At 53.4% G+C, this 23,778-nt stretch overlaps 1 protein-coding gene across 2 annotated transcripts; it reads right to left on the bottom strand.

The window, feature by feature from the left end:
* Window positions 1-4,730: 4,730 nt before the first annotated feature.
* Window positions 4,731-14,566, bottom strand: ARHGEF37 (Rho guanine nucleotide exchange factor 37). 2 transcript variants are annotated; one of them, XM_026047495.1, is made up of 13 exons: window positions 14,524-14,566; window positions 13,013-13,203; window positions 12,465-12,588; window positions 12,204-12,351; window positions 11,396-11,595; window positions 10,524-10,654; window positions 9,867-9,971; window positions 9,594-9,704; window positions 9,173-9,502; window positions 8,186-8,314; window positions 7,640-7,835; window positions 7,120-7,292; window positions 4,731-6,549 (listed from the first exon to the last, which is right to left on the bottom strand). In XM_026047495.1, exons 2-13 carry the CDS (start codon window positions 13,187-13,189, stop codon window positions 6,340-6,342), a joined length of 2,034 nt encoding a protein of 677 aa, XP_025903280.1. In that variant the 5' UTR covers window positions 13,190-13,203; window positions 14,524-14,566; the 3' UTR covers window positions 4,731-6,339. The 2 variants fall into 2 exon arrangements, with proteins under 2 accessions (XP_025903280.1, XP_025903279.1); XM_026047494.1 differs by lacking the exon at window positions 14,524-14,566 and adding an exon at window positions 13,300-13,346.
* Window positions 14,567-23,778: the final 9,212 nt, after the last annotated feature.

The raw sequence follows: 23,778 nt of genomic DNA, 5'->3' as shown, positions 1-23,778 counted from the left end.
CAGCCCTCCTTTTCCCCAGCTCTTTCCTTTGCAACTTCAGGGTAGTGCAGATAGGAGTGAATGGGACAGACGTGTTTTGTGCTACCTGTGAAACCCCCTGAGAAGGAGGTAATTCCTGGTTATAGGAGGCTGAGAACAGGCTGTCCTTTTTGGGGGGGAAATCCAAACCACCTTGACATCCGAGAGAAGGAATACAGCCTTAGGAAGACTTGGTTCAGACTTGCCTCTTACACAGAGACCTTGACATGAGCAAACAGCAATTATTTCAGACGGGGAGCTGGAAATAACCCTGCAGACATCTGTGTGATGTCACTTGTCACCAAGCAGAGTTTCCCTTTCACGGTCCCCAGCACCTACGGAATGAGCTACAGTTCTTGCTGCTCGGGCCGTGACATCCTCGTCGCATTCAGCAGGTCACCTCGAGGGGCTCTGCTGCAAAGAGACCTATGGAGCAAACGCATGTGTAACCAGCCAGCTAGGGGATCTGCTGGCAGGTGCCTCCCCACCTTGTGCCTTACACTGCTCACCTGGTCTCAGCAAGCCCAAATTGTCTTTTTTTTCCCCAGGACAGAGGCTCCTTTGGGGTTTCTTGTGCTGTGGGTGTTGTTGCAACAGCAATCAAGCCCTGGAGCAGCACGCTGCAGTTCAAGTTGCCCTGCGTAGCTTAGAGGCAGGTTTCTCCCTCTGTTTGGGAATGCACAAGGGTCAGCTGTGGGAACACAGGGCTGGGTTGGGGCTGCTGCACCCCACACGGCTCGGGAGCACCACTGTGCCCACAAGCAGGATGGATATTCCCTCAGGAAGGGCTAGGTCTTGGCTCCAGCACCCACACCTCCTTCCTCCATGGCATTGCTGCAGCCCTGTGCACCGTGAGCTGCAGCAGTGGGTCCCTCCTGGCGCCACACGAGACCCCGGCTGGCTTCCAAGGAACAGGGAGAGGCAGCCCGTGGGAAACTCCGCGCCAACGGAGCACTCGGGAGCTGCGGCACCAAGGGCAGCAGTTTCTATTCCTCCTTTGCCGCTTCCTCCCTGGGGGATTTCACACCAGGGAGTCGTTCCAGAGAAGTGAATTCAGCTGAAGAGCAAGAGCCGGTTTGTGGCTAAGGAAGCCGTGAGCCCACATGGGGCAGGAGCCCTGTGAGCAGCATGTGCTGGGGAACCAGAGCATGTGCAGAGCCTGCAGCCTCTCTGCACCCCAGGTAAACCAACCTGAGCAGCCCTGGGGTACCTAAGACTGATTTACTGTAAGAACCTACCACTTAAGGTGTAAAAAACATCTCTTGTTGAGCTGTTTATCTGTAGCTAGAAAGGTGACGGGCCTGTGGCCTGAGACAGTAGACATGATAGAGGCAGAATGGCATTGTTTAAGGAAGGAAGGAAGAGGAAATGCAGAAGTCTTCAACGCCTGAAAGAACATCTGAAGTTACATGAGTATTTTGTCAGCAAGGGAAATTCCCTTCTCATGTTCAAGGTACTGTTATATGAAGCCCATGTGAGGCTCTCATTAATTAGAATACAAGTATGGATCATCTGAACAAATACTCAGCATTTTTTTTCCTGTTAGTTTACAGACTGCAACTGATGGGGTCGATCTCCTGCCATTAGAGCTCATGTGGTTGGGGGCTATCTCACAGAAGGAGTTTCTATGCCCAGAAATTCTCCTTTGGAGAATTCTCCTTTGGAATTGACCAAGCCCTTAAACTCTCAAAAGTTAAGCTTAAAGATAAGCTAGTTTTAAATGCCATTCAGAAGGCTGCCTGGGTGATGGCTCCTACCCTGCATAACTGCTTCGCTTGCAGTACTCAGCGCTTGGCTATGTGCTCTTTCTACTCATACTGCTAATGCCTCGTGGCAATGTTATTAGTAGATGTGAAGTGGCTTAAAATGTTAATGGATTTAGCGCCCTTTCACTTTCCCAGAACGGGCTGACGTGACTTTAGCAGCTTTAGAAAGCCATTTTGAGGGGCAGATTAATCCTTCTAGTACTAAGCACAGGCTGCTTTTTAAAAATCCACTTGCTGCCTGCTTCACCACAGAGTGCTCCGTGATCCCCTTGGGGGAGCCGGGAGAGGGAAGCAGCGTGTTCCCAAATGCAGTGCCCTGCATTGTTCCCGCACCTCACCGCTGCGAGCCCCAACCCTTTGTGATTCTGCTAACTGGGCTCCTTTAAAGCTGTCACTCATTTGCGTGGCACGACGTGGGTGCTGAAACGCTTGATAAATGCTGCAGGGCTCTCATCAAGCTTGGAGCTTGGAGCCTGTTCAATGCTGCTGTGCAAGGAGTGATAAATATCCAGTGCTTTTCTGTTTCCATCCTGAACTTGTAATTTGGAAGTGAAATTAGGGCATAAGCCTTTTAAAAATATATTGAAACAACAAATTCTGTTCACAAATTGCTCGGAGGCAAGATCTGGTAGATTGTGTCCCATGACGCGTGTGTTTTTTAGAGCAAAACCCGATGTTAAACGCTGCCGAGGCCGCCGCAGGACGGCTTTGCTGGGATTTGTGAAAATCCCTTCTGTTCCCAGCGTTTTGATTTTGGGCTTCTTGTTGGGCTCCAAAGCTTTGGAGCACATCCCTGTGCACTGGCTGCCCTCTCAGTAAAGCCAAGAGGTTTGATGCCCCTCTGTGCCCGAGCTCCAAAGTGATAATAACCATTATTTAGAGGATGCAGAGCCACGTGTTGTTTCATACATCATCCAAACCTCAGCCTCAACCTGACATTTTTATTAGGCGATCAATGCACATAATAGAAAATTACTTCTAGCAGACTTTACCCCATGCCAGGTCTCAGCTCACTCGAGTTCACTTAATAGGTTGGTAGGAAGGCTGCACGCTCCCACTGCATTATTTTTATGGGAAGAGGGGCATGACTACTTAAGTTTTGTTTTCATTATAATGAGAGGTGGGGGGGGGAAATCAGACTAATGTGTTTTCCTGACAATGGCATGGCAGCTCGCTGACTGCTCAATAGCAAGATCTGAATATTAAATCGGTAACCTATGAGGCATAAAACACCTGCTGAAAGTGCCAGTTATTTATGAGGATGACAGAAAACCAGAATACTGAGTAAGTTGAGATCTGCTGGTATTTAAAGTGATCGTGTCGATCTTAACCAAACCGAATTGAACATGATGTCCTACTTGGTTTTATGGTCTTATTACAAGCAAATTCAAACTTTCTGGCACAGTCATAATACAAATAAGCTTCTTGCAGCTAAAATGGCAAGGAAAGATAGTTGAAGATGCTCGTAGAGAAGTCCTTGAGAAAATGTTGTGTGAAGGGTGCAGATGCAGGTAAGTGCCTCTATATGAAGCTGTGGACCCAAATTTGAAGTTCTTTCTAGCATAGGAAAGACTTTGTAATGTAATAATTATCCAGTTTTAAAAATCAAGCGTGAAATGAGCCCAAAATTGCATTAAGCAGGCCAGCTCTTTCCTGTCTTTGAAGAGAACACACAGTTCTCTTCTGTCCTGCAATCACTAGAGGAGAGTTAATTTTTGTTACACTTAGTGAAAAAATATATTAGAGTAATAATAGAGTTCTCAGGTGATCATACATGCTTTTTTGTCTTGAGGAAATCATTACAGCACAGCAAGAGTGTGGATTTTAATAACTATGTGTTGTTGAAATTAATTGCTTTCTGAAAGTTACCTTGGGATAATGTGGCCATCCTCCAATTAAATAACTGAGGGAAGTTGACTTATTTTGGACATGATCTACACAAATTTGGTATAAATTTAAGAGAAATAGAGTAATCTTGCTTGTATCTCATCTCAGTTCTTGTCACTATAAAAATAAAATTAAGGGGGTATTTGGGACTTCTGTAAGAAAATCCTTGGGTTTTGTACAAGTATGAAATTGTCACCACATTTCTACAAGAAAGCATGCAAAGAGTTTGGTTCAGCCTCACGGCTTAGGATTCATCAAGTTACAGTTACGTAGGGGAATCAAAATCATGATTTTTTTTCAGTTTGCTACAAAAAATTCATGAAAGAACACTAGTAGTTTGATGGCAGCATGCCTCTTTTTCATAACCTATGTCACTACATCAAAAGCAGTGCTGAGCAGGACTTTATGGGAGAGGGTATCTATAATGGAATATATGTTTTTAGTACCTGGCAAAGCAGCTGAGCTTAAGCAAGTCACTGCAAAGAAGGGGACTGACTTTCAGCTGATAGACTTAAAATGGTTCCAAATCAGCTTAAAGAGCTAAGACAGCTTAAATTGTTATGTTTTGGAAAGGGAACTTCTTATCTGCAGAAATATTTGAGTAAATACTGCAGATATGTTCAAACTGTTGGAATGTTATTTCCTTTTTCTATTTTTCTTTTTAACAGTAAAGGATGTGCAAGTGTTCTTCAAAGTCGATTGCAAAATGATTCAAATTGCACTATTTTGGCTAATAATTGTGTGCTAAGTCTGTGTTCAGCAGCACTCACTTTTTGTATTGCAAATACTTGCTGACTTGTTGACAAGTATTTTATATAAACTATATGCTATTTAATTGTTTCAAAATTGATTGCAGTAAAATCACTGACTTTGGCTTTCTAGATCTGATGGTTAAGCTGGGCTGGCTGCTCGCTGGCTCTCTAGTTAATCACCACTTGTCTGACTGTGATGGAGAAATTGCAGAAAATAACCGTGTCTAAGCTTCATTTATGGCTTCAAAGCGATCTCACCATCACTGTCTGATTAAACACATTTGTTTTTAATAAGATATACTTGAAAAAGATTACAGAGAAATTGATTCTAAATGCTCCTTTTAAATGATTGCCAAGCGAGTATTTTAATGCAAGTGAGAAGTTGCATTTGATATATATTGGATAAGTTTGGGTGCTGCCTTTACAACATTATGTAATATCCTTAAAAATATATAGCTCTTCACGTTAAGGAGAGTTGGACGTTATCTTTGTGTGTATTTATTCACTATAAGGATAGTAAGGGAGTAATGTGAGAAGATCAACCAAGATCTTGAAATGCAAAGAATATCACATAAGTGATATCGAGCCTGAAAGATCTAAATACCTTAAATTATGTCTTTCTATGAAATGTAATCTGTGTATATGAAAATATTTTTGCTTGCAGTACAGTTCCTGAATTTTAATGCCATTGCTTGGATTAACTTTAAGAACAGTTTATATTGCTGTCATGCACTTGAGTTAACATAGCTGCTTTCCTGCATTCCTCCTGGCTTGTGCTTATTTTTAAATGGATAATTTTGCAGCGTGACAGAAGAACAAGCTTTAGGAAATCAGGAGCGAAAAGGGAGAAACATCTCGATCAACATCCCATGACTCCCAAGCCTTGATCCGTGATGCCCAGCCACTTGGTGAAGGCTGCTTGAACTCACCACAAAAAGAAGTCATGGATTGTCTTGGAGAAAAAAAAATGACGGTAAGAGGATGTGCCCAACTCTTTGGGATTTTCGTTTGTTTTTCCTGTTAGTGTTTATCACGTAGAAGCAAGGTTCAGTGCTGTCGTTTCGGCAGTGCTGTGTTGGGGCAGGGGAGCGTCAGCTGTGCAGTGAACTTGTGAGACCCCCAGGACCCGGTGGCAACGGGGACCCAAACTCGGAAGCATTGAGTTATCCGTGTGTGTAGAGACATATTGTACTGCCAGCACATTAGTCACAGTAAATACCATGGCCATGTCACACACAGAGCGATCTGCGCCACGAGACTGCAGACAAGGACATGAGCAGCGTTAGCCTCGCTGTGCGGAGCGGGAAGCAGGCCGGGGGCGGCACATGGTCGCCAGGAGAGGAACCGGAGCCTCGGGAGTCTCGGCCCATGAGGCATCGTGGATAATGCTGCCGAAGGGGCCGGAGTGGCACTTCATGGGTGGTGGCCACGCGGACACCCGGTCCCCGTAAGGAGCTGAGTCCCTGTCTCTCTGCACTCACGCCACCATTTCCCCTTTGGATGCACCAGCAACTCAGTGCCAGGCTAACAACCCCCTTGGCCTTGATCTAAGTTGGGGCAGCTTCTGTCTCCTTGCCTCAGGGACACTTTCCTCCCTGACAGGAATTTCAGCAAACCCCTGCAAAACCAGCAGCCCACCCGCCTTCTCCTCACGAGCCTTCCCTTTGCCGTGCCTCACAGCAAGCAAGCACGTGTGGGGCACCACGGCCTCGCACCTCCCTGCCTTGCGTGTGCCAGCACAAAACACATCCCTTCACCTCACTCCTTGCACCCTGGGCAACGTCCTCCAGGGCTTCCCACCTCCTTCCCTGCCCAGGGCCCTCCCACGCTGCCTCCCTCTCCATCGCTTCCCACGGCGCGCAGCGTCGGTGCCAAGCGGATGGCTCTCTCTTGAGACCAGCGTGAAGCCGGGTTGGTCACACGGGTAAGCTCCAGCCCAGGGGCTTCTCCACAGGGACCGTCACCAGGTAGCTGGACGGCACGTAGCCCTTCTGGCCGTTGACGTCCACCAGGCTCCACTCCTTGCTGCCCTTCTTGTCGTGTGGTTCCAGCACCAACACCGGCTGCCCCGCTTGCACGCTGACCTCCTGGGGACTCCTGGCCGCGAAGGAGAAACCTGCAACCACCTGCGGAAGGCAGAGGAGGAGAGGAAGCCCTTGCTGGTGGTAAGGTCAGGGAGGGAAAGGGCATGCACAGCAGGGCAGGATCTAGAGAAGGCACCTGAGGTCTCACTCCGTGGGAAATGAAGCTGTTTCCAAAAAGCCAGTGCAGGGAGACTGGTGACTCCACGTGCCACTAAGCACAGCTCCCTGGAGCACTTTGCTGACCTTTCTAGACACTTGGACATGGAGGCAGCATGGCACACGGGCAGCATGCTGTTCCTGACACCTGCAAATCGCTGCCCTCGCTCATTCCCTCCCTGGTCCCGGCGGGAGATGGGCACCACCCCTGCAGCACTCTCCAGAGGGCCCTGGTGCCTCACGATGGTTCATCCCACTGCATCCACACCAGCTTCCAGCAGGGCACTGAGCCAGGCGGGCACGGACCTCCCTGCTAGGCACACCTGGAGCACATGATGACCAATGGGTGCTGCAAAACCAGGGCTGTGCATCCACCCATGCTCTGCAAACACAGGGATCAGTATTTGAGCCGACAGGGCTGCTAGGAGTGATCCTTGGAATGTCTCACATTCTCACCTGGAAAGCTGGTGCGAACGTGGAGACCTGAGGCCTGGGAGCTTCAGGCGGCGCATAGGAATGTCGCCTCCTCTCCGTCCCGCACTCCGGGGCTGGCACCTGCACCCTGGGCTGCTGGGTTTGCACTGGGCAGTAGGGCTGGAGCTTTGCAGCAGGGACAAACCCCCGAGGACCTGGAGGACAGGGACACACGTGGTTCATGGGGACCAGCTGCACATTTAGGGTTGGCTGGAGGAGAGGGCAATACTAACTGCTTAGCAAGACACAGGAGCTCTGTTCAAACCACCCCATCTTTGGCGACATCCAGCAGTAAAGCCCAGCAAAGTGGCTTCAAGGTGTTTCTGTTTGGGTTAATTCTCCTTTCCCAGCCGTGATACTTCACAAGCATTGCCACAAGGAGTGGACAGGGAAACCTCATCTAATGGCTACAGGTGTAGCTGGCAAAGCAGAGGAGGGTTTTAACTGAGCAAGCCCTGCAGAAGAAGGCCCAGAAGGAAAACGTCTGAAGCTCTCACAGTACCTCCAGCATCCACCAGCCATCTGCTCGTGTTCCCCTTAGTGTCCATGCTTTGCAGCAGAGCTACGATCTGTCCCCTCTGCAAGGTCAGGTCCAAATCCCTGCTGCCGCTGATGTTGCTTGTCACTTGGTAAAGTTTATCTGGGCCATGTCTGCTCACAAGGGAAAGGACCTTCCTCTCCTCAGCAGGATTCAGAGGCTAAAGGAGAGCAAGAGACAAAGGAGTTCTTGACTGGAAACATAGGAGACTGAGGGCTCCCTCCTTCTTTCTGAGTGATTACATCCCAGCGAGCTATCGGAGTAGAAACTCTTTCATAGTAACTATCTTCATGGTTTGGAGGCAAGTTTCCAGAATTAGAAATATTAAGGGTATTCCTGGTTTGCCATTATTTCCTGACAGCCCCTCTCGAAGGACAGAGGCAATTATGACTGTGGCAAGCCCCTCCATGCCCCTATCTCTGAGCCAACCTCCCCTCCAAGGAGACATTCTGCTGTGCTAGGAGGCCTTCATCTAGCAGGCCTGCAAGAAAGCCCCTTCCCAGCTCCTACCTGTGACACAGGGCTTGGCGTAACCGTCTCAAACTTCTGGCAGAAGGTATGGAGCTGAGCTCCAGACTGCTGCACAGTGTCCTCCATCAACTTCCAGAAACTGGGCAGAGGCATGTGGCTGTGGGGCATCTGTGAAGACAGACCCTGAGATTAGAGAAGTCCTTAGAGAACAGCCCTGAATAGGATCAAAAGAGCAGAAAGAAAAGGAGAAAGCAAGAGAACAAGCCTCGCATCTACAGATGCACTTTACACCTAACTTCCAGTCCCTTCTGGCAACAAAAGCTGCCCCTTTCTGACTTTGGGTCACATGCTCTGGAGAAGAGTAGCTGAAAATGGACCCAGCTCACATGAAGGGGGCCTTATCACAACATGAGTGGGATTATCAACTTAAAATCATGGTCCTGGGCTCCCTCTAGAGCTGGGGAGAGCGTTTGGTTCCATCAGTAGAACACGTGGTAGATGTGTCTCCTCCTAAAGCCTGCATCTAAAACTGGTCTGGGCAGAATAACTGTTCCTTCATAAACCATCTGGCTGAAAAGGAAGACGGGGTGTGATGTAGCTCAGGAATAGACATGTACATTTAAGCATCTCTGACTGATTGGGGGAATCCAGCCCTCATGACTAGATACTTACAACGTGAGAGGATATCTTTATGTGGTTGCATGATGTTCTCATCTGGTCATGAGTCAGGTGAGGGCCTGAGCTATTATCCTCAGGTTTGCTTAGAAAGTCTGTGTAGTGATGCATCCTGAGAGATGTCTCCCAGGAGACTGCTCTGAGTGATGTTCATTCCTCAGGCCAGAGAGATGTTCATCCATCTGCCTGCCTGATGCAGAGCTCAGTGGAGCTCAAAGTGAACACTGATCTTGGGCACCACATCAATAAAACGCATGTAGCACTCCTCAAAGAGAGAGCAGGACAATCCCTGCCAATGAAGAAACTGAAATTTGGCCAGTTTGGGCACACATAACAGGGGGTCATTCTCACCTGCTCCAGCTCCTTTTCTGCCTCTTGCAGGACCCGTGCGGCCAAGTCCCGCTGAAGGACAGCGAAGGAGCCCAGGATCTGCCCCAGCAGCTGCACAGCCACCTGGTTGAACCGTGGCAGTTCGGCCACGAGCAGAGCGTTGATCGCCAGGTAGGTGTTCATGGCGGCCTCCTCATCGTATGTCACGTTGCCCAGCTCGCTCTTGCGCTCTTGGATCTCCTCGTAGTCCAGTAGCTTGTCCAGGCGCTTCTTGACCAGCTGCTGCGGCCCCACCAGCATGTCTGAGAGGCTGGAGAGGGGCTGGCACACCAGCCTGTCCAGACGCTGCCTCTGTGGAACGACAGCCCCAAATCCTTGCTTGAAACCCTCTCCCAGACAGGCCCAGCTTGAGGAGACCTCCGGGAGGGGAAGGGGCACTCACAAACTCGGGGAGGACGCTGCGATGGAGACACTCTGCGAAGCGGCGGTACTGCTGGGCAACCCCCTCGTCCATCTGCAGCTCATGCTTGTGTGGGGTGGACAACATGAGCGCCTGGAGGAAGCAAAGGAAGAAATCAGGCCTCAGACTTGTAGAAGCTGCCCTGGTATGGAGCTTCCACTGATCTCATGGGCTTTGAAAGCATCCTGCAACCCCACTGAGGAGGTGCTGGGGCCTGGATGGGGCCACTGCCCTGCCAGTGGTCAAGGATTTTACCTCTAAATGTTTCACATAGGACCCCATGTTCTCCTTCAGTGCAGTTATGCTGGATGCCACACACTGGAACTTCTCTTCTAGGTCATCGTATTCCTTGTCCTCTGTCTGCAAGGAAAAGGTCACGTTGTCCCACAGACCTGGGGAGTCCCGGACAGGCAGGGATGGTTTGGGTGTAGGCAATGCCCCCCACTGGATCATGATGCAAAATGAAGCCAGGCGCTGCTTGAGACTCAGTGCTGGGGAGATAGAGAGAGGGAGAACCTGGGAAACTTCAGGACTTTGAGTCCAAAAGGGCCCAACTTGAGGGATTTGAGGATGCATGCAAAAATAGGGCATTAGAAGGGCATGTGGAGCCTGTGGAGCCCAGCCTCAAGAAATGGTTCGCTTCACTACGTTTGCCTCCTTTTCTTGGGATGCCCAAGGACCTTTGGGGGCCAACATGTTCCCCCCTAATGCTCCCAGCCCTCCCCAAGGAAGGAAGGGAGCAAGGTCCACACCTGAGCCTCCCACTACCGCACAGGTCCCTGAAGTCAGAGCCCAGGAGCCACCGCTGCATTGCTGGAAAATGGGTCCTTTACTGCACGGACCACTGGGTGTCAGCATTGGCCGCATGAGGAGAGAGGACAGGGGCTGCGGGGTGGCCGGCAGGCTCCCTACCTTGGCCGCAATGCCGGTCTCGTGCATGAAGAGCCGGCTCAGGCGCGTGGTCTTCTTGGCGATGGAGTGCGTGTTGAGGCGAGCCAAGCGGTCCCGCAGTGTCAGGTGCTCCGCCTTGTTGTACTTGGTTGCTGCCCCGGGTGCAGGGCACGCAAGATGGGAAGGAGAAGAGGCGATGAGAGGGGAGGAACGGCCCTCCAGGTGATGGGGACCCCTCCGTAGAGGGGAGGCAAGGAGGCTGCTCACACTGCCCCTGCCTCGCACGCAAGTGGCCTCGCTGCCCGTGCATCATGATGGGCAGCGAGGAGGTCAGCGTGGGCAAACAAGAGCCACAAGCAAGTACTGAACCCTGCGCAGCCCAAGCAGCCGAAACAGAGGAGCCGTGAGGCTGGAAACCGCACCGAGGCCAGGAACCCAAGCATCGTGATCAGCAGAGCAAGGGTAATGCACATCAAAGAAGGATCAATTAAGCACAGGAAAATTGTTAAAACCAAGAAGAAGAGCAAGCAAAGTGAAGAGCTCCATTTTCCTGTCCCCAGGGCAGGACTGTTCCGACTTCTCACTTCTGGAAATGCCAACAGCCCCTTTTATTTTCAGCTCCCTCCATGCCAGGCTGCTATCTTGCCTCTTATCCAGAGTGACATTGGCAGTAGGAGCAGGAAAGCGGTGCCTTGCAGCCCTAGGCAGGGTCAGAGCTAGGAAATGCTTGGGGCTGTCCCTGTCTGGGGGGTTCACAGCTCCTATGGATGAGGAAGGTGCAGGAAGGGAAAAAGGGAGATCTTTAAACGGACTTAGAAATTACTGCAATGCTGGCAGGACACAACTGGAGTTGGTCTGGGGCTTGCTGGGTCCTCCCACCTGCCCCCGCTCACCCACGTCTTTGCGCCGCTTGTACTCGTTGATGTTGGCGTTGACCTCGGCCATGGCGCTGAGCGCGCTCCGCAGCGCTGGGTAGGCGCTGGCGCTGGCGGGGGTGTTCTCCAGGATCTTCTGCAGCAGCAGCGGGTACTTGGTGACCCGCTGGACCGGCATCACCAGGAAGAAGCTGAGGTCTGAAGCCCCTGTGTGAGGCCTGAGGAGGAGAGCGGCAGTGGCGCGGAGGCTGCTTCTCCTGCCCCGTCATTTCCCTGCTTCTGCCAAGTTCTCTGCGAGCTCCTGGGGGAGGCACCCGCCTCTCCGTCCGTGCTGCAGCGTCCAGGGCCGTGGCGGGCAGCTCGGGCTGTGAATCCCCGCTCTGGGCCAGCTGCGGGGCTGTGGCGCCCTGTGCCTGGCAGTGCCGTCCCTGCCAGCGCCGGCGTGGGCGCCCACCGCTTCGAACAGGGCTGCGTTTGTTTGGCTAACGGCCTTGGGATCGGCGCCTGCGCTGGGGAAGGAGCCCGGGAGCCGAGCGCTGGCACCCGGCTCCTCTCCTTCCCACGTCGCTGTGCCCAGAGCAGGGAACACGGGACCCCCGCACGTCCCCCACTGCCATCCCTGCTTCTCCGGGTGCAGGGCACCTGTTTGCGACCCAGCTCACGGGACAGGACAGCCAGGGCTAGACCCACGTCACTGTGACGGGGATGGCCACAACACTTGATTTGACGAGGGGTCTGGGGCATCTGCCCACACAGGCAGCAGAGAAGGACAAGCCCAGTACATAAAACAGAGATGGAGCCAGTGGCCCCAGCATTAGGTACCTACACTGTTGTGTGGAGGGTGTCCAAAATCTCTTCCTGCAGCCGTGGATCCTTCCGGTAGCTTTCCACCAGCATCAGGGCATGCTCATAGCTAGCGCAGTAGATCTTATAGACGGTCTGCATCTCCTCCTTGAACTCTTGGAACAGAGCACCTGGGGAAGGAAACCGAGGCTGCAAAGCCCAGTCCATTCATATGGGATCCCCCAGATCACAGCACCGGTGTGGTCCTGGCCTGGGAGCGCTCTCCTGCCCCTGCTCCACTTACAGATGAAGAGCAGCTGCTCGGACTCCTGGTCAGCTGTGGCCTTAAGACCTTCCAGGAACCTTCTGGAGACATGGAGGATGTCGTCGGTGTTTGAGAAGAGTCCTTCCAGGTCAAGATCAGGCAGCTGAAAGGAATGAAGTTGCCCCAGGACAAGCCTCATGAGTTAGACAGAGGTGGAACATGCTTTTCCTGTGTCCTTGCATTCTTCCACCTGCCTCCCATGTTACCTGAGGAGCTTTCTGGAAGCAAGTCTCCATTTCAGGAGGTATTTGGAAATACTGAGACCTGTCTTTGCTCCTGTGTGAGGTAATGAGGTCTTTCTAATGCTACAGAAGTAGGGATAGTAGTATTAGGACAGTGGTACTGGACCAGTGTCTATTCAAGCATCTGTACAACCCAGGATTTCCCCAAAGCATCTGAATATGGCCAAACCAGTAGAGAAAGACTTGGAGACTTGGATGCTCTGCCCCTTCCAGCCCTGCTTCAGCCCGCCCTGGAGCACAGCTGTGAACATCTGGATGCCACAAGGCTGAAGAGCCCGGCTCTACCTGCTTCTGCTGGAGGTGCGCCCGGATGTCCCACATGCACAGCTGCAGGTTGTGAACGTAGCTGGCCTCCGTGGCGAGCAGCTCCTCCACGGCCAGCCTCCGGTTGTGCTCCATCCTCTCATCGGGAAGCTCCTCGTACAGGGAGCACTCGGGCTCGCTCGTGCCCGGGCTCGCCATGCCGGCTGGCAGCCCTGCAAGGAGGGTTAGGAGGAGCCCGTGACCCAGCAGGCAAGGCTGGATGAGGGCACCCTGCGCCCGGGATCGCCCTCTCCCACATCCATGCTCACTGATGGCTCCAAGCCCTGCCCTGGCAGCTTGTTCCAGAGGGAGACACGTCCTAGGAGAGGCAGGCAGGAGGCACAGGACACGGGACGCCGGTTGCACCAGCTGCGCGTGCAGCAGGACGTGTGCGAGGGGCACGGAAAGGCAGCAGCCGCTGCAGGACTGCTTCGCTGCGGGCAGCAGCGGAGGAGAGGCAAGAAAAAGATGGGGAGGAAGAAGAAATTGAAACAAATGTGGATGCTTTTATCAGAGACACTGGCAGCCGCACATCCAGTTTTCACAGCTGGACCTCTTCTGATTTCCTCTTTGCTTAGAAAAATCTAAGAGAATTCATGTCACTTCCTTCCCGAGGAAGATTCCGTGTTCGTTTTGGTGCTGAGGAGGAAGGGGCAGAGCTTGGAGCAGCCCATCCAGCACCCTGCCCTGGCAGCCCCAGGCCTCAGAAGGAGCAGAGCAGAGCCCAATACCAGCCTCATACCTGGATGGAGCCACACGGGATCCTGAGCAGCAGGGATGCTCCCTCCTGGGAAATCCCTACCCAGTGGCCCATAAAGAAATCTCGGCTCTGGGCAGAAAGCAAAGAAAGCTAAAGGAAAAGGAAGGGGAATGGGATCTCTGCAGCTTCTACCTGCTTTAAAGGAATATTTTAGCCCACAAGAGGATCAGGGACTGAGCAGAGACTCAGGGTCCCCTCACTGGGGAAGCAGCCACACGGTCCTTGCAGATGCAGAGCTGCCTCCCTCTGCTCCAGGGCTGGGAAGGGGCTGGTGCCTGTCACTGGCACTGCTCCGGCGCAGCTCCTCTCCCCACGGGGGTGCAGTGGTCACAGCACCCCCAGCAAACACCGCATCCGAAAGGTGCCAAGTGTGGGAGCGGGTGAGCAGCAAAGCTCCCTGCACGGGCAGCACGGTGTCCAGGCTCCCCACCCCCGCACCCCGTGCCTGAAACATGGCAGGAAAGAGCGAGCTGCGCAAAGCGGCAAATAAAGAGCCGTTCTGGGCTGGTGCAGAGCAGGCGGCCGAGCAGCGCCGCGACCCACGCGGCCAGGAGGGGCCGGCAGGGCTGCGCGCCCGTGGGCAGCGGTGCCGGCCGGGGGACCATTCCCGGCTCCGCTCCCTGCGGGCAGCATCCCCGTCCGCCAAGCCCCGGCTCCCGCTCCGCCGGGGACCCCGCTCCCGCTCCCGCTGGGGGCTCGGCGCCGCCCAGGGCAGCCGCCCGGCAGCTCTCACCTGCCTGGAGGCCGCAGCCGATCCCGGGGAGCTGCGGCGGGGAGGCAGCGGAGGACGTTAATGATCAACGTTAATGATCATCCCGGCGGCCGCGGGGGCGAGCGGGGCCGCGCGCTGCTGCGCGAGCCCGGCCGCCGCAGCGGGGCTGGCCCAGGCCCCGGCCGGGCCGGCTGCCGGGATCGCGCTGCCCCCAAAGGCAACTTAACGTGACCGGGAGCGGGGCTGGGGAGGAGCGGGCGGCAGCGTCGCGGCCGCAGCTCGTCCTGCCCCCCGGCCGGCCGGCACCCTTGGGTGACGCCGGCGACGCCTCCGCCTGGCGCCGTCGCCGCTCGCTCCGCGGTGCGGGAGTCTCGGCACTGCCTCGGGTGCCCCCGCGGCCGGGCGGCCCCCGCGCCGCACCCGCGTTTAAGGAGGAGGAGGAGGTTGCACACATCGCTCCGCTGGGAGCCGGTGGTTTTGGGCGTGATTTTTTTCACTCTGTAGATGTTTGCATCCTTATAAACAAGCCATGGAGGACAGGGAGCCTGGATAACAAGCAGCTCTCTCAGCTCAGGGGACACGTCCCTGCAGCGGCCACAGGGAGGTGACAGCAGCGCCCTGGATTTTTCCTGGCTGATCCGTATTGTCCATCCCGAACGACTCTGGGTGTTTTAGTGACTCATGCAGGTCACAAACAGCACTTGGAGCCCAGAGCCAAACCTCTCCAAACATTGGGAAGAGAATGTGTGTCCCTTGCTGGCTCCCACTGGGACTTCTGCAGAGACTTGCCCACTGCCTTCCCTGCCAGCCTCTCCCTAACATCTCCAGGGAGGCCAAGAAGGTGCCAGAGGCATGGATGTGACCAAAAGCCTGTGCCCACCACACGTAGCTGTGGTAAGGGAGATGCTTTGGGATGCTGGCGCTTTCAAGGTGATTAAGCAGGGCAGAAATGTGGAAATAGGAGCAGAGCAGCCTGCTGCAAGGGGTGCAAAGAGCCAGGGCGCACAGAGCCACGCAGGTGCATGGGGAAGCAGATAAGCAGAGATGGTCCCTGGACAGGGCTGGTGGCCGGGTGGGAAGCTGCCATGGGAAAGCAGTGGGAGGCCCCGTGCCAGACTGCCTGTGCCATACGGACCCAGGGCGGGATACGCTGGAGAGCCTGAGAATCATTCTCCTGCCTGGTACGTGTTCGATCGTGCGCCAGGCGACCTTTGAGCGCACTGCGTAGCCGCGGCCCAGGGCTCCTGCCGCCGGCACGAGCGGCTCGGCGCTGCACGGGGGACGGTGCAGGAGGGAGGAGCACGGGCAGGGTGGCACCGGGGCCACGGGCACTCGGTGTGTGTGTGCTGGTGGGGCAGCCCGTGAGCCCCACGGCCGCCCAGGCCAGGAGCTGCAAGGCATCCACCGCGCGCGGGCAGCAGCGAGGGCTTTACCTGCTGGGCACTCTGGGGACACCGGTATTGTCCCTGCTGGCGGCAGCGGAGTCAAGCCTTGCCTGGGTGCTTTCCCACGCGGAGGAAAGGCTGAGCGCGTTGCCTTGGGCCTGGCATTGCAGAGACGTCAGGGGTGTCCCGGCTCCACGCGCGGGCAGATGCTCTCACCGCTCTCCCCGCAGCCCCCGGACATGCTGCCCGCGTCTCTGCTTCCTCGCGCCCATCAGCATCGCGTCAGGCCTCGTGCTGGAGCTAGAGCCGTTCGGCCGCGGCTGCCGAGGGGAGTCCGGGCGCTCCAACGAGCCTGGCCCTGCCCGGGCTCCGGGATCCGGCCGTGCCAGGCGGGAAGGAGCTCGAGGGCCGCTCCGCCCCAGCGGGGGCGTTGCTTCGGGCATGTTTTTAATTCCAATCAAGACTTTAAAACTCTCCGGTGATATTGTTGCAACACAGCCCTGCTGCGGAGTCCTCCTCCAGAGCAGCCGAAGGCTCCCGCGCTGCGGGCGCAGTTTCCTTCCCTTCCTTGCCAGCCCCATGCTCTTGCTGCCCAGCCCTGGCCACCAGCCCTGGTCGCGTTGAGCTCTCAGGCTGTTTTAGGGGCAGACGTGGGCAGTGCCACCGCACCAGCACTGCCCCCAGCTCTCCAAGGGCAGCCCAGCAGCTCCAGTTACAGCACAAAAAGCAAACAGGCGCAGGCTGGTCAAGCACAGCTGTTTGCATTGCAGGCTGAGATTTCATACTCCGGCTTAGGCAATCTGCAGTCGCCAAACGCTCTAGTTCCGTCTGCTGTTACCCTTGGCAATGGCAATAGTGTAGCCCTGTGGTTAGCAATGGCATAACTCTGCAAAAATGAAAATGAAAACCACCAAGGAATGACACACAGCACAGCAGGTGCATGGGAACCTGCCAAGGGGACGGCAGGACGGCTTATTTTTCACAACAGACCTTTATTTGTGTAGCTTCATTGCAAAGCTGTTCTCCCGGGAAGCTTCTCCCAGACTTACTCAAGATATGTGACTGTCCAGCCTTGCTAGGATCCACCAACTGCCTAACTAGTAGGAAATGGAACCTCAAGCTGTTCCCTGGCTGTTTTGCAAAGAGAACCCAAGCTGCCGGCAAGACAAGGTCCCCACACGACACTCCTTGCCCGACACCCAGACCAAAGGCTGGAGAATTTCTCCTGGGTGGCACGGGGCTCCGGCTCCAAACAGGCATTGCACTGAGAGCGTCAGCACGAGGGAGGTGTATTTTCCATGCGGGAGCTGACGTGTCCCTGCAGCGAGGGCTGGGCTCGCCCGGGGACGCGCAGGCTGCCCTGCCAAGAAGCTGCTGCTGCCCCCTCCGTCCCGCCCGAGCTGCTCCCTCCCCGACAAGCTGTTTTGTGTGAAGCATCCAGGGCACGGGGATTCTCCCAAACGCTCAAAATCTTACGGATGAAGCAATTCAGATGAAAGCTAAAGCTGGCAGGGGGTCCTCTGGGAACACATTAGGTGCACTTTGAGTTAGTCAGAGCTTGCTCAGAAAATAAACGCAACTTCCAGCCATGCAAAGCGCGATAGTTCTGGATTTGCCTTATAATTGTTGGGTGTGTGAGGGGGGTCTTAGAGCTACATGTTTGCACAGGAAAATTACGTTTCCTTCACTGAATCATTTCCACTCTTATTGTTCTTCAGATTTCTTTCCTCTCTTCAAAGGACCCCATGAGCACGCATTGCTAACAGCCATTCATGTTGGAAACGAAAACGTGCGTAAAGAAACCAGCAGCTCAAGAATGTGCTTGCAGGTGCATCCTAATTACAAGACGTCCTCCCACACTGGAGCCATAGGAAGTAGACTTTGCCTCCAACACCACTGCTCTTGTGTACTGTATGGGCCATACTGTTGGGTAAAACAGGTGGGTTTGAGCTAATGGGCTAGGAAAAAGAGGAAAAAACAGTGAAATGTGAGTTCTTCATATCAGCAGTGGCTATCAGTGCAATGCCTGAAAATCCACATAGATGGCATTCCAGTTTCTTCTTCTTCTTCTGCCAGCTAGTGTAACCCATGCTGAAGTTCACCGTGGGAAGAAAGGGAAGTTGCACAAACCTACCTGTGATAATTGCTACCTACTTTATCAGGGCTGTACTGAGGGCCTGGTCCTAAAAAGATCGGCTAGAGCTTCCCAGGTCTGTGAGGAACTGCAGGCTCCGGTCTCATTGCTATGGGGCACTGCTTCCACCACCAGGCAGAGGAGATGCTAAAAATAACCAGATAGAATTTGATCCAAGTGGAATAAATTGTCAGCTCTTTATTTCTAAGGGGTTTATTTGTGGGCTCTAAGCTTGCATTTGGCTTAGCCGTGTGATATATTACCTCTTCTCACTAAGCAGTGGTCTCTTTGGTGAGCAGTGTAAGGCATGGCAGAACATCCCTCTCACTGTTTTGGCCAATCTCTTCTCTGATTGCATTGCCACCTCCGTGGTGTCACTTCGTCACACCTTTCCCCCATCTCTGCTCACTGTGAAAAGAAACCCGGAGTTGAACTAAAACCTCAAGTAGCTGTTTCCTGTGGGCAGGCGGCCACCAGAGCCCCTCCTGCCTCCCCCCAGGTGTCCTCCCTGGGCCATTTGGCCTTCAAAGTCTTTAGTTAATGGTGTGGAGGTGCTGGAGAAGGTGTTGGGCAGCCAGTCCATATGGTCCCACATGGAGAGCGATTCTGCTCCCACCACGCAGCAGCTGTTCTTCATGCCCCCCTTCTTCCTCACCTTCCTTTCCACAGGCCTTTACCTCCCCATGGTAGATAATGCTGGTGGAAAGAGGGAAAGAAAAGAAAGGTGAAGGAAAATGAGGCCTCCTCCTTGGAGGAGCAAGGCTTCGCCCCCCCTCTGCCTCCCTAAGACTACATCAGCTCACAGCTCTTGTCTTTTAGGACTGTAACCTTCATGCCCCTGGTCTCTGTGGCCCCTCTTCTCCCCATTCAGACCCTGCTGTTTCTATGCTGCTTTTTCTACCATGAGATATCCAAGAGCTTCAAGTGCTCTCCTTGTGAGAGGTGTCTCATGAGGTGCTCCATCCCAGTGAGGACCATTGGGTATGAGCAGAGAGGTAGTGGGAGGTCAGACCCATGAAGTGCCAGGTGATGACCCTTGCCAGGCAGAACAGTGACACCAGCTGCTGAAATGGCCATGTGTCTGGACACATGCATGGTTTAAAATCCCAGAGAGAGATTTCCTGTAAATGTAAGAACCAGAGAAGACATCTGCTAGCTTTCTTGGCCTCTACAATAACTTCTTGAATAGCAACACACAGCTTTTATTTTCCTGTGATCCTACAGGGACTTGAGAAAGGTAAGAATAATTTAGGAAACTCTGGCCATTTCTACTGCTGAGTTATTTATGCCAATTAAACCAATGCCTTCTCCCTGCCTGAGTCATTACAACCACCCACCGCTCAGAGCTGGAGCTCCACATGACCATCACCACCTCACAGCCACGCACCATGCACTCAGCAAGGCCACCACCAACCACCCCACCCCAGGGTGCAATTGCTCTCCTGCACAACATGAGGGCGTGAGAAGATAAGTGGAGGCACTTCCCATAGAGCCTCCCCTTCCTCTTTTGTCTTAATCACCTCTGGAGTCCCACCAGGATTTGCCTTCCAGGCAAATGCGTTGAAGGAATTGCAATGGGGTGGGGAAGGTCATGGCCAAGAGAATTTTCAGTGGAGCCGTCTGGCTCTTTGGCTTCCTCTTTGTTTCATGAGGAAGATAAACAAACAGCCAGGCAGAACTGGGCATTTCTGCTGGAGGCTGCTGAGAGGTGGGAGCAGGAGGTGGGCAGCTGCCCAGCATGAAGGTCTCATGGGACAGGACAGTGCTGGTGGGGGTGCTGCATGCCCAGGCTGAGGAGACAGAGAGACGGAGGAGACAAACCCAGAAGGGCTGGAGGAGGTTCAGGGAGAGAGAGGACCAGCTAATAATAATAATAATTAGAGAATCCTTAAGGTTGGAAAGGACCTCTAGAGATCATCTTGTCCAACCTCCCTGCACACGCATGGTCACCTAGAGCATGTGGCACAGGCTGCATCCAAGCAGGTTCTGAAGATCTTCGGAGAAGGAGACTCCACAGCCTCTCTTGGCAACCTGTTCCAGTGATGATAATAATAGCAGCTGATGCCACAGAACGTAAAACGACAGCCAAGAGTCTCTCCTGCCGGTGGCACTGTGGTCTGGCACCTGAGCGGGGAGTCTGCTAGCCTGACCTGGCCCTGTTGTGCCCGCAGCTTCCTTAGGGCTGCAGGAGCCCCAGGGCCTCCCGTAAGGCTCAGCCTCCCTTCCTACGTGTCAGGTTATCCCAGCTGCGGCAATGCGGAGTTTCCTGACAAAGTCTAGCTTCCCAGCTAGTCCCTGGCCTGGGCATGCTCTGCCAGCCAAGCGGAGAAGAGCTCCACTGTGCGTCACTAGCAATTACTTCATCTCCTTCCCTCCAGCCACAAGACAACTGCAGCATCAGAGGGGACGTCTCCATTACTAATCCGAGTAGATGAGGTCCCAGCTCCGGCTCTTCCACCTCCTTTGGCTCACCAGGCAGTGGCAGTGCTGGCTGCAGGTCTCAGCCCCAGGAGAGCCAGGCCATGAGGGTGGACAGCCATCCAGGAGCCTCCAGTGTCCCTTCTGCCCGGGCCGAGAAGAAGAAAGCTCATGCTGCGTGCGTAATAGGAGGCCTAAAATGTCAGATTTGGGGGAAAAGGGATATTTAGCAAAGGTGCCCCTCTGTCATCAGGTACCCTACCTGATTTCCATTCTGATGGAAAGAAGGAAAAAAAAAAGAGAAGAAAGCATTTTCTTTCCGTTCATTACCCTAACTGCTAGGATTGGAGGAAAACATGTATTTTCCTTAATCACTCCAGAGAAACTGAACTGCTCACACAGTGCTCCAAAGGACATGATCTGAGAGCTGCCCCACTTTGGACATCCAACACAAGGTCGCTGCCCCTGGCTGGCTTCTGTCCTGGCGGCTGGTGTCTTGTGAACGAGAGGAGCCCGGAGCAGAGCGCAGGGTGACAGGTTCTGCTGCCTTCCCTCCTGGAAGACCGGCTCATGCTTCGGCTCGCGCTCCTGACCTCAGCTGGAATCCCCTCTGTACGTGGTGTAAGCAGCAGCTCCTTCACCTTGCATTGCCGTGCATTGCCGGAGGCGGATGCTCTGTGCTAAAGGGACCTTTGAGGCAAATCGCATAAACAATTTACTGGTGCCAACAGAGAGAGAGCCTAGAGAGGAGGGAAACGTGAGGATAGTGGGAGCCCCCAGCTCTCCCGGAGGCTGCTGAATGTCACATTGGCAAACGGTGCCGAGATCACATTTTTAGACATGGAAAATGACTGTTTGAAGGGGCAGGTAGCAAGGAGCATACAAGAGGAAGAGCAATTGCTGCTTCAGCACAGAGCCCGGCCTAATGGGTTGCCGTTGGATAGCCACTGATTAAGAGGAATGCCCAGAGCCCCATCGTTGCAGGCAAGGAAGACAAAACTATGCTTGGTTTCAAAAAGAGTAACCTTAGCTTGATGGAGCTTGTCAGCAAGAAATAAGTAGAAAAATTTATGCCAAGAATGAGGAAAGAAGAAGGCAGGAAATAGCATAAGTCACTGCGTAAGTCAGCAATACTCCTGCATTTAGGCTGCTGGGTGCAGTTCTGCATCCTCCCATTTCCTCCTCTCCAGATGGAGAGGGAAATGGTTCAAAGAAGGCTAGCAAGGATGATCACAGATTTTTAATAGCCTCTGTGAGGAATGACTCAATGGAGAAGGGCTGGAAAAAGGGATGACACAGGTATGGCACAGACCTGCCCGCTCCTGGGTGGCACGTAAGGGTGTGGAGCAAGAGGCTGCTCACTGTCTCTTCCAATACAGGACTGTGGGCCTCAAGTAAAACTAGTTGGAGGTAAGTTCAAAGTGACGAAAAGGAAGTGGCGCTCCGTGCAACGTGCAGCTAATGTGTGGAACGCGTCGCCACAGGATGTGACAGAGGCGAAGCATTTCAATGGGGACGGGATGAATTCATGGAAGAAAAATCTATTGGGCTACTAAATACAAAGAACCCCCATCTCTTCCTTACGGCTGGAGGAGTCTTGTTAGCTGGGAAGCTCTATCTGGGGAGCAGTGCTGTGCCCTTGCTCGGCTCCTGTGTGTGTGCGGTTGGCCACAGCTGGAGCCCAGATATGGGCCTAGATGAGCTGTCACCGTGGCTTTGACATTTCATCAGACTGCTGCAAGGAGGTAAAGTCACACACTGGGCAATTTCCCGGGAATATTGCGCACCAGCTTCTTGGCTAGGAAGTACTTGTGTATCTGAGTGTTTCTAGTCACTGCTGCTGCAGTTGGGCCTGTGCATTGCACGGGAGCTCAGTCCTGCTCGGGCTGCACCCTAGACCAACAGTGCAAGACTACTCCAAGAAGACAAGATGTTTTCATTGCCTTTTGTTTTAACGGAATAGTTGTTATAATCAACTGCAGCTCATTATTTTTCTTGAAGTGTTTTTTGGAGCCTCACAACAGGGAGTATCCCTCTGCGCCCTTTCCTGTGGATTTTCAGGCAACGTGAAGCCTAACAAAAGCAAATACTTCTGTTAACTCTCATCTGGTGATGTCCTTGGGAAGAGGAGAGGGAAAGAACACGGGAATTTGCAGAAACCACATTCTTATCACAAAAAAAAAAAAAAAAGTAAGTTATTTTCCTATCATTTAATGCAGACTCTGTCACAAGCCTGCACCTCTGGGCTCCTGTATGCTGCACTGTTTGAGGCTTGCAATAGTTTCAATGAGCTCGTGTGTGACAGGAGCTGGCTATTCCGAAATGGCTGCTCTTTCCAGTGCCTGCTGTCACGGGAGTCTGCGGATACGCTCTGCCTCTGCAGTCCTACCCCGCCGAACTCAGTAAAGTGAGTTTCAACATCTCACAGCATAGTCTCCAGTTCCCCAAGGGTCATAAAGCAAACCTTACAGTAAGAACATGCAGAGAGGTGCTTTCATTTGCCTGGAGTTTCCCGCAATGCACCAATTCTCAGCAGTTGGGAACAAGCTGCTGGGTACGGGGATGTGACTGCCGGTGCTAATAGAAGGCTGGCAGCGAGCTCCGGGTAGGAACCCCGGGTTTGGGTTTGACTTGGTGTTTGGCTGCTGGTCATCCCTGGACATATTTCACATCTTTTGGCCAGGGGTGACACAGGGCAGAAGAATGTTGTCACCTGCTGTGACCAGTGGTTGTGGCAGGTCCTTCTTTGCGTGACCATTCATTTCTTCCCCTATGGCTTCCGAGCTTGTCGCTCTCCCTCCGGAGGGGAAGCAGGTCCCACGCTTCTGATTTTTCTGGAGATGCTTCAGGTTGACCTAAATTACTTTTCTCGGAAGGAAGATGCAGTGTGAGCCCTAAGCGGTTCTGCTCCTTCAGACTGTGCAGCAGGCGTTTGCTTCGGGGAGCTGCTGACCAGCCATCGCGTTCCTTCCCTCTCCTTTGGATCCCTGGAGGATCCCGCATCTAGGTAGAAATCAGATCCGAAGGGATCTTGCGTCAGCAAAGGAACTGCACTGCTTGGGAGAGAGGTGACAATGGCTTTGCCTGAGTCACACCTAGATTTTAATCTGTTCCTAACTACTAATGTGCTTTAGATCAGACCAGAAGCAGCTGCAATCGGGGCGAGCTGGTTGTTGCTGTGTGGCATTCCTGCGTCAGGTGTCAGTGACAGCACACAAACAAGGCCTTGGAGAATCAAAGCACGGCTACAGAAAAGAACAAGAGGCAGAAAAGAACAAGAATACGAAAGATTTGCAGCCAGTACCTGGAGCCTCATGCGGCAATAAATAAAACTGCCTG

This window comes from Nothoprocta perdicaria, unplaced genomic scaffold (assembly GCF_003342845.1).
Source record: "Nothoprocta perdicaria isolate Ctin4 unplaced genomic scaffold, notPer1 scaffold_5, whole genome shotgun sequence".
NCBI lineage: Eukaryota > Metazoa > Chordata > Aves > Tinamiformes > Tinamidae > Nothoprocta > Nothoprocta perdicaria.
This window is presented reverse-complemented; position numbering and strand designations above follow the sequence as displayed.

What these genes read in the sequence shown, in the direction of transcription:
- ARHGEF37 (XM_026047495.1), bottom strand. Translation starts at nt 13,189, where the DNA reads ATGGCGAGCCCGGGCACGAGCGAGCCCGAGTGCTCCCTGTACGAGGAG. An exon ending in CAAGCGGCGCAAAGACGTGG is followed by an intron (nt 10,655 to 11,395) that starts GTGAGCGGGGGC and finishes CACCCGGGGCAG; the next exon opens with CAACCAAGTACAACAAGGCG. An exon ending in CAGAAAAGGAGCTGGAGCAG is followed by an intron (nt 8,315 to 9,172) that starts GTGAGAATGACC and finishes CTGTCTTCACAG; the next exon opens with ATGCCCCACAGCCACATGCC.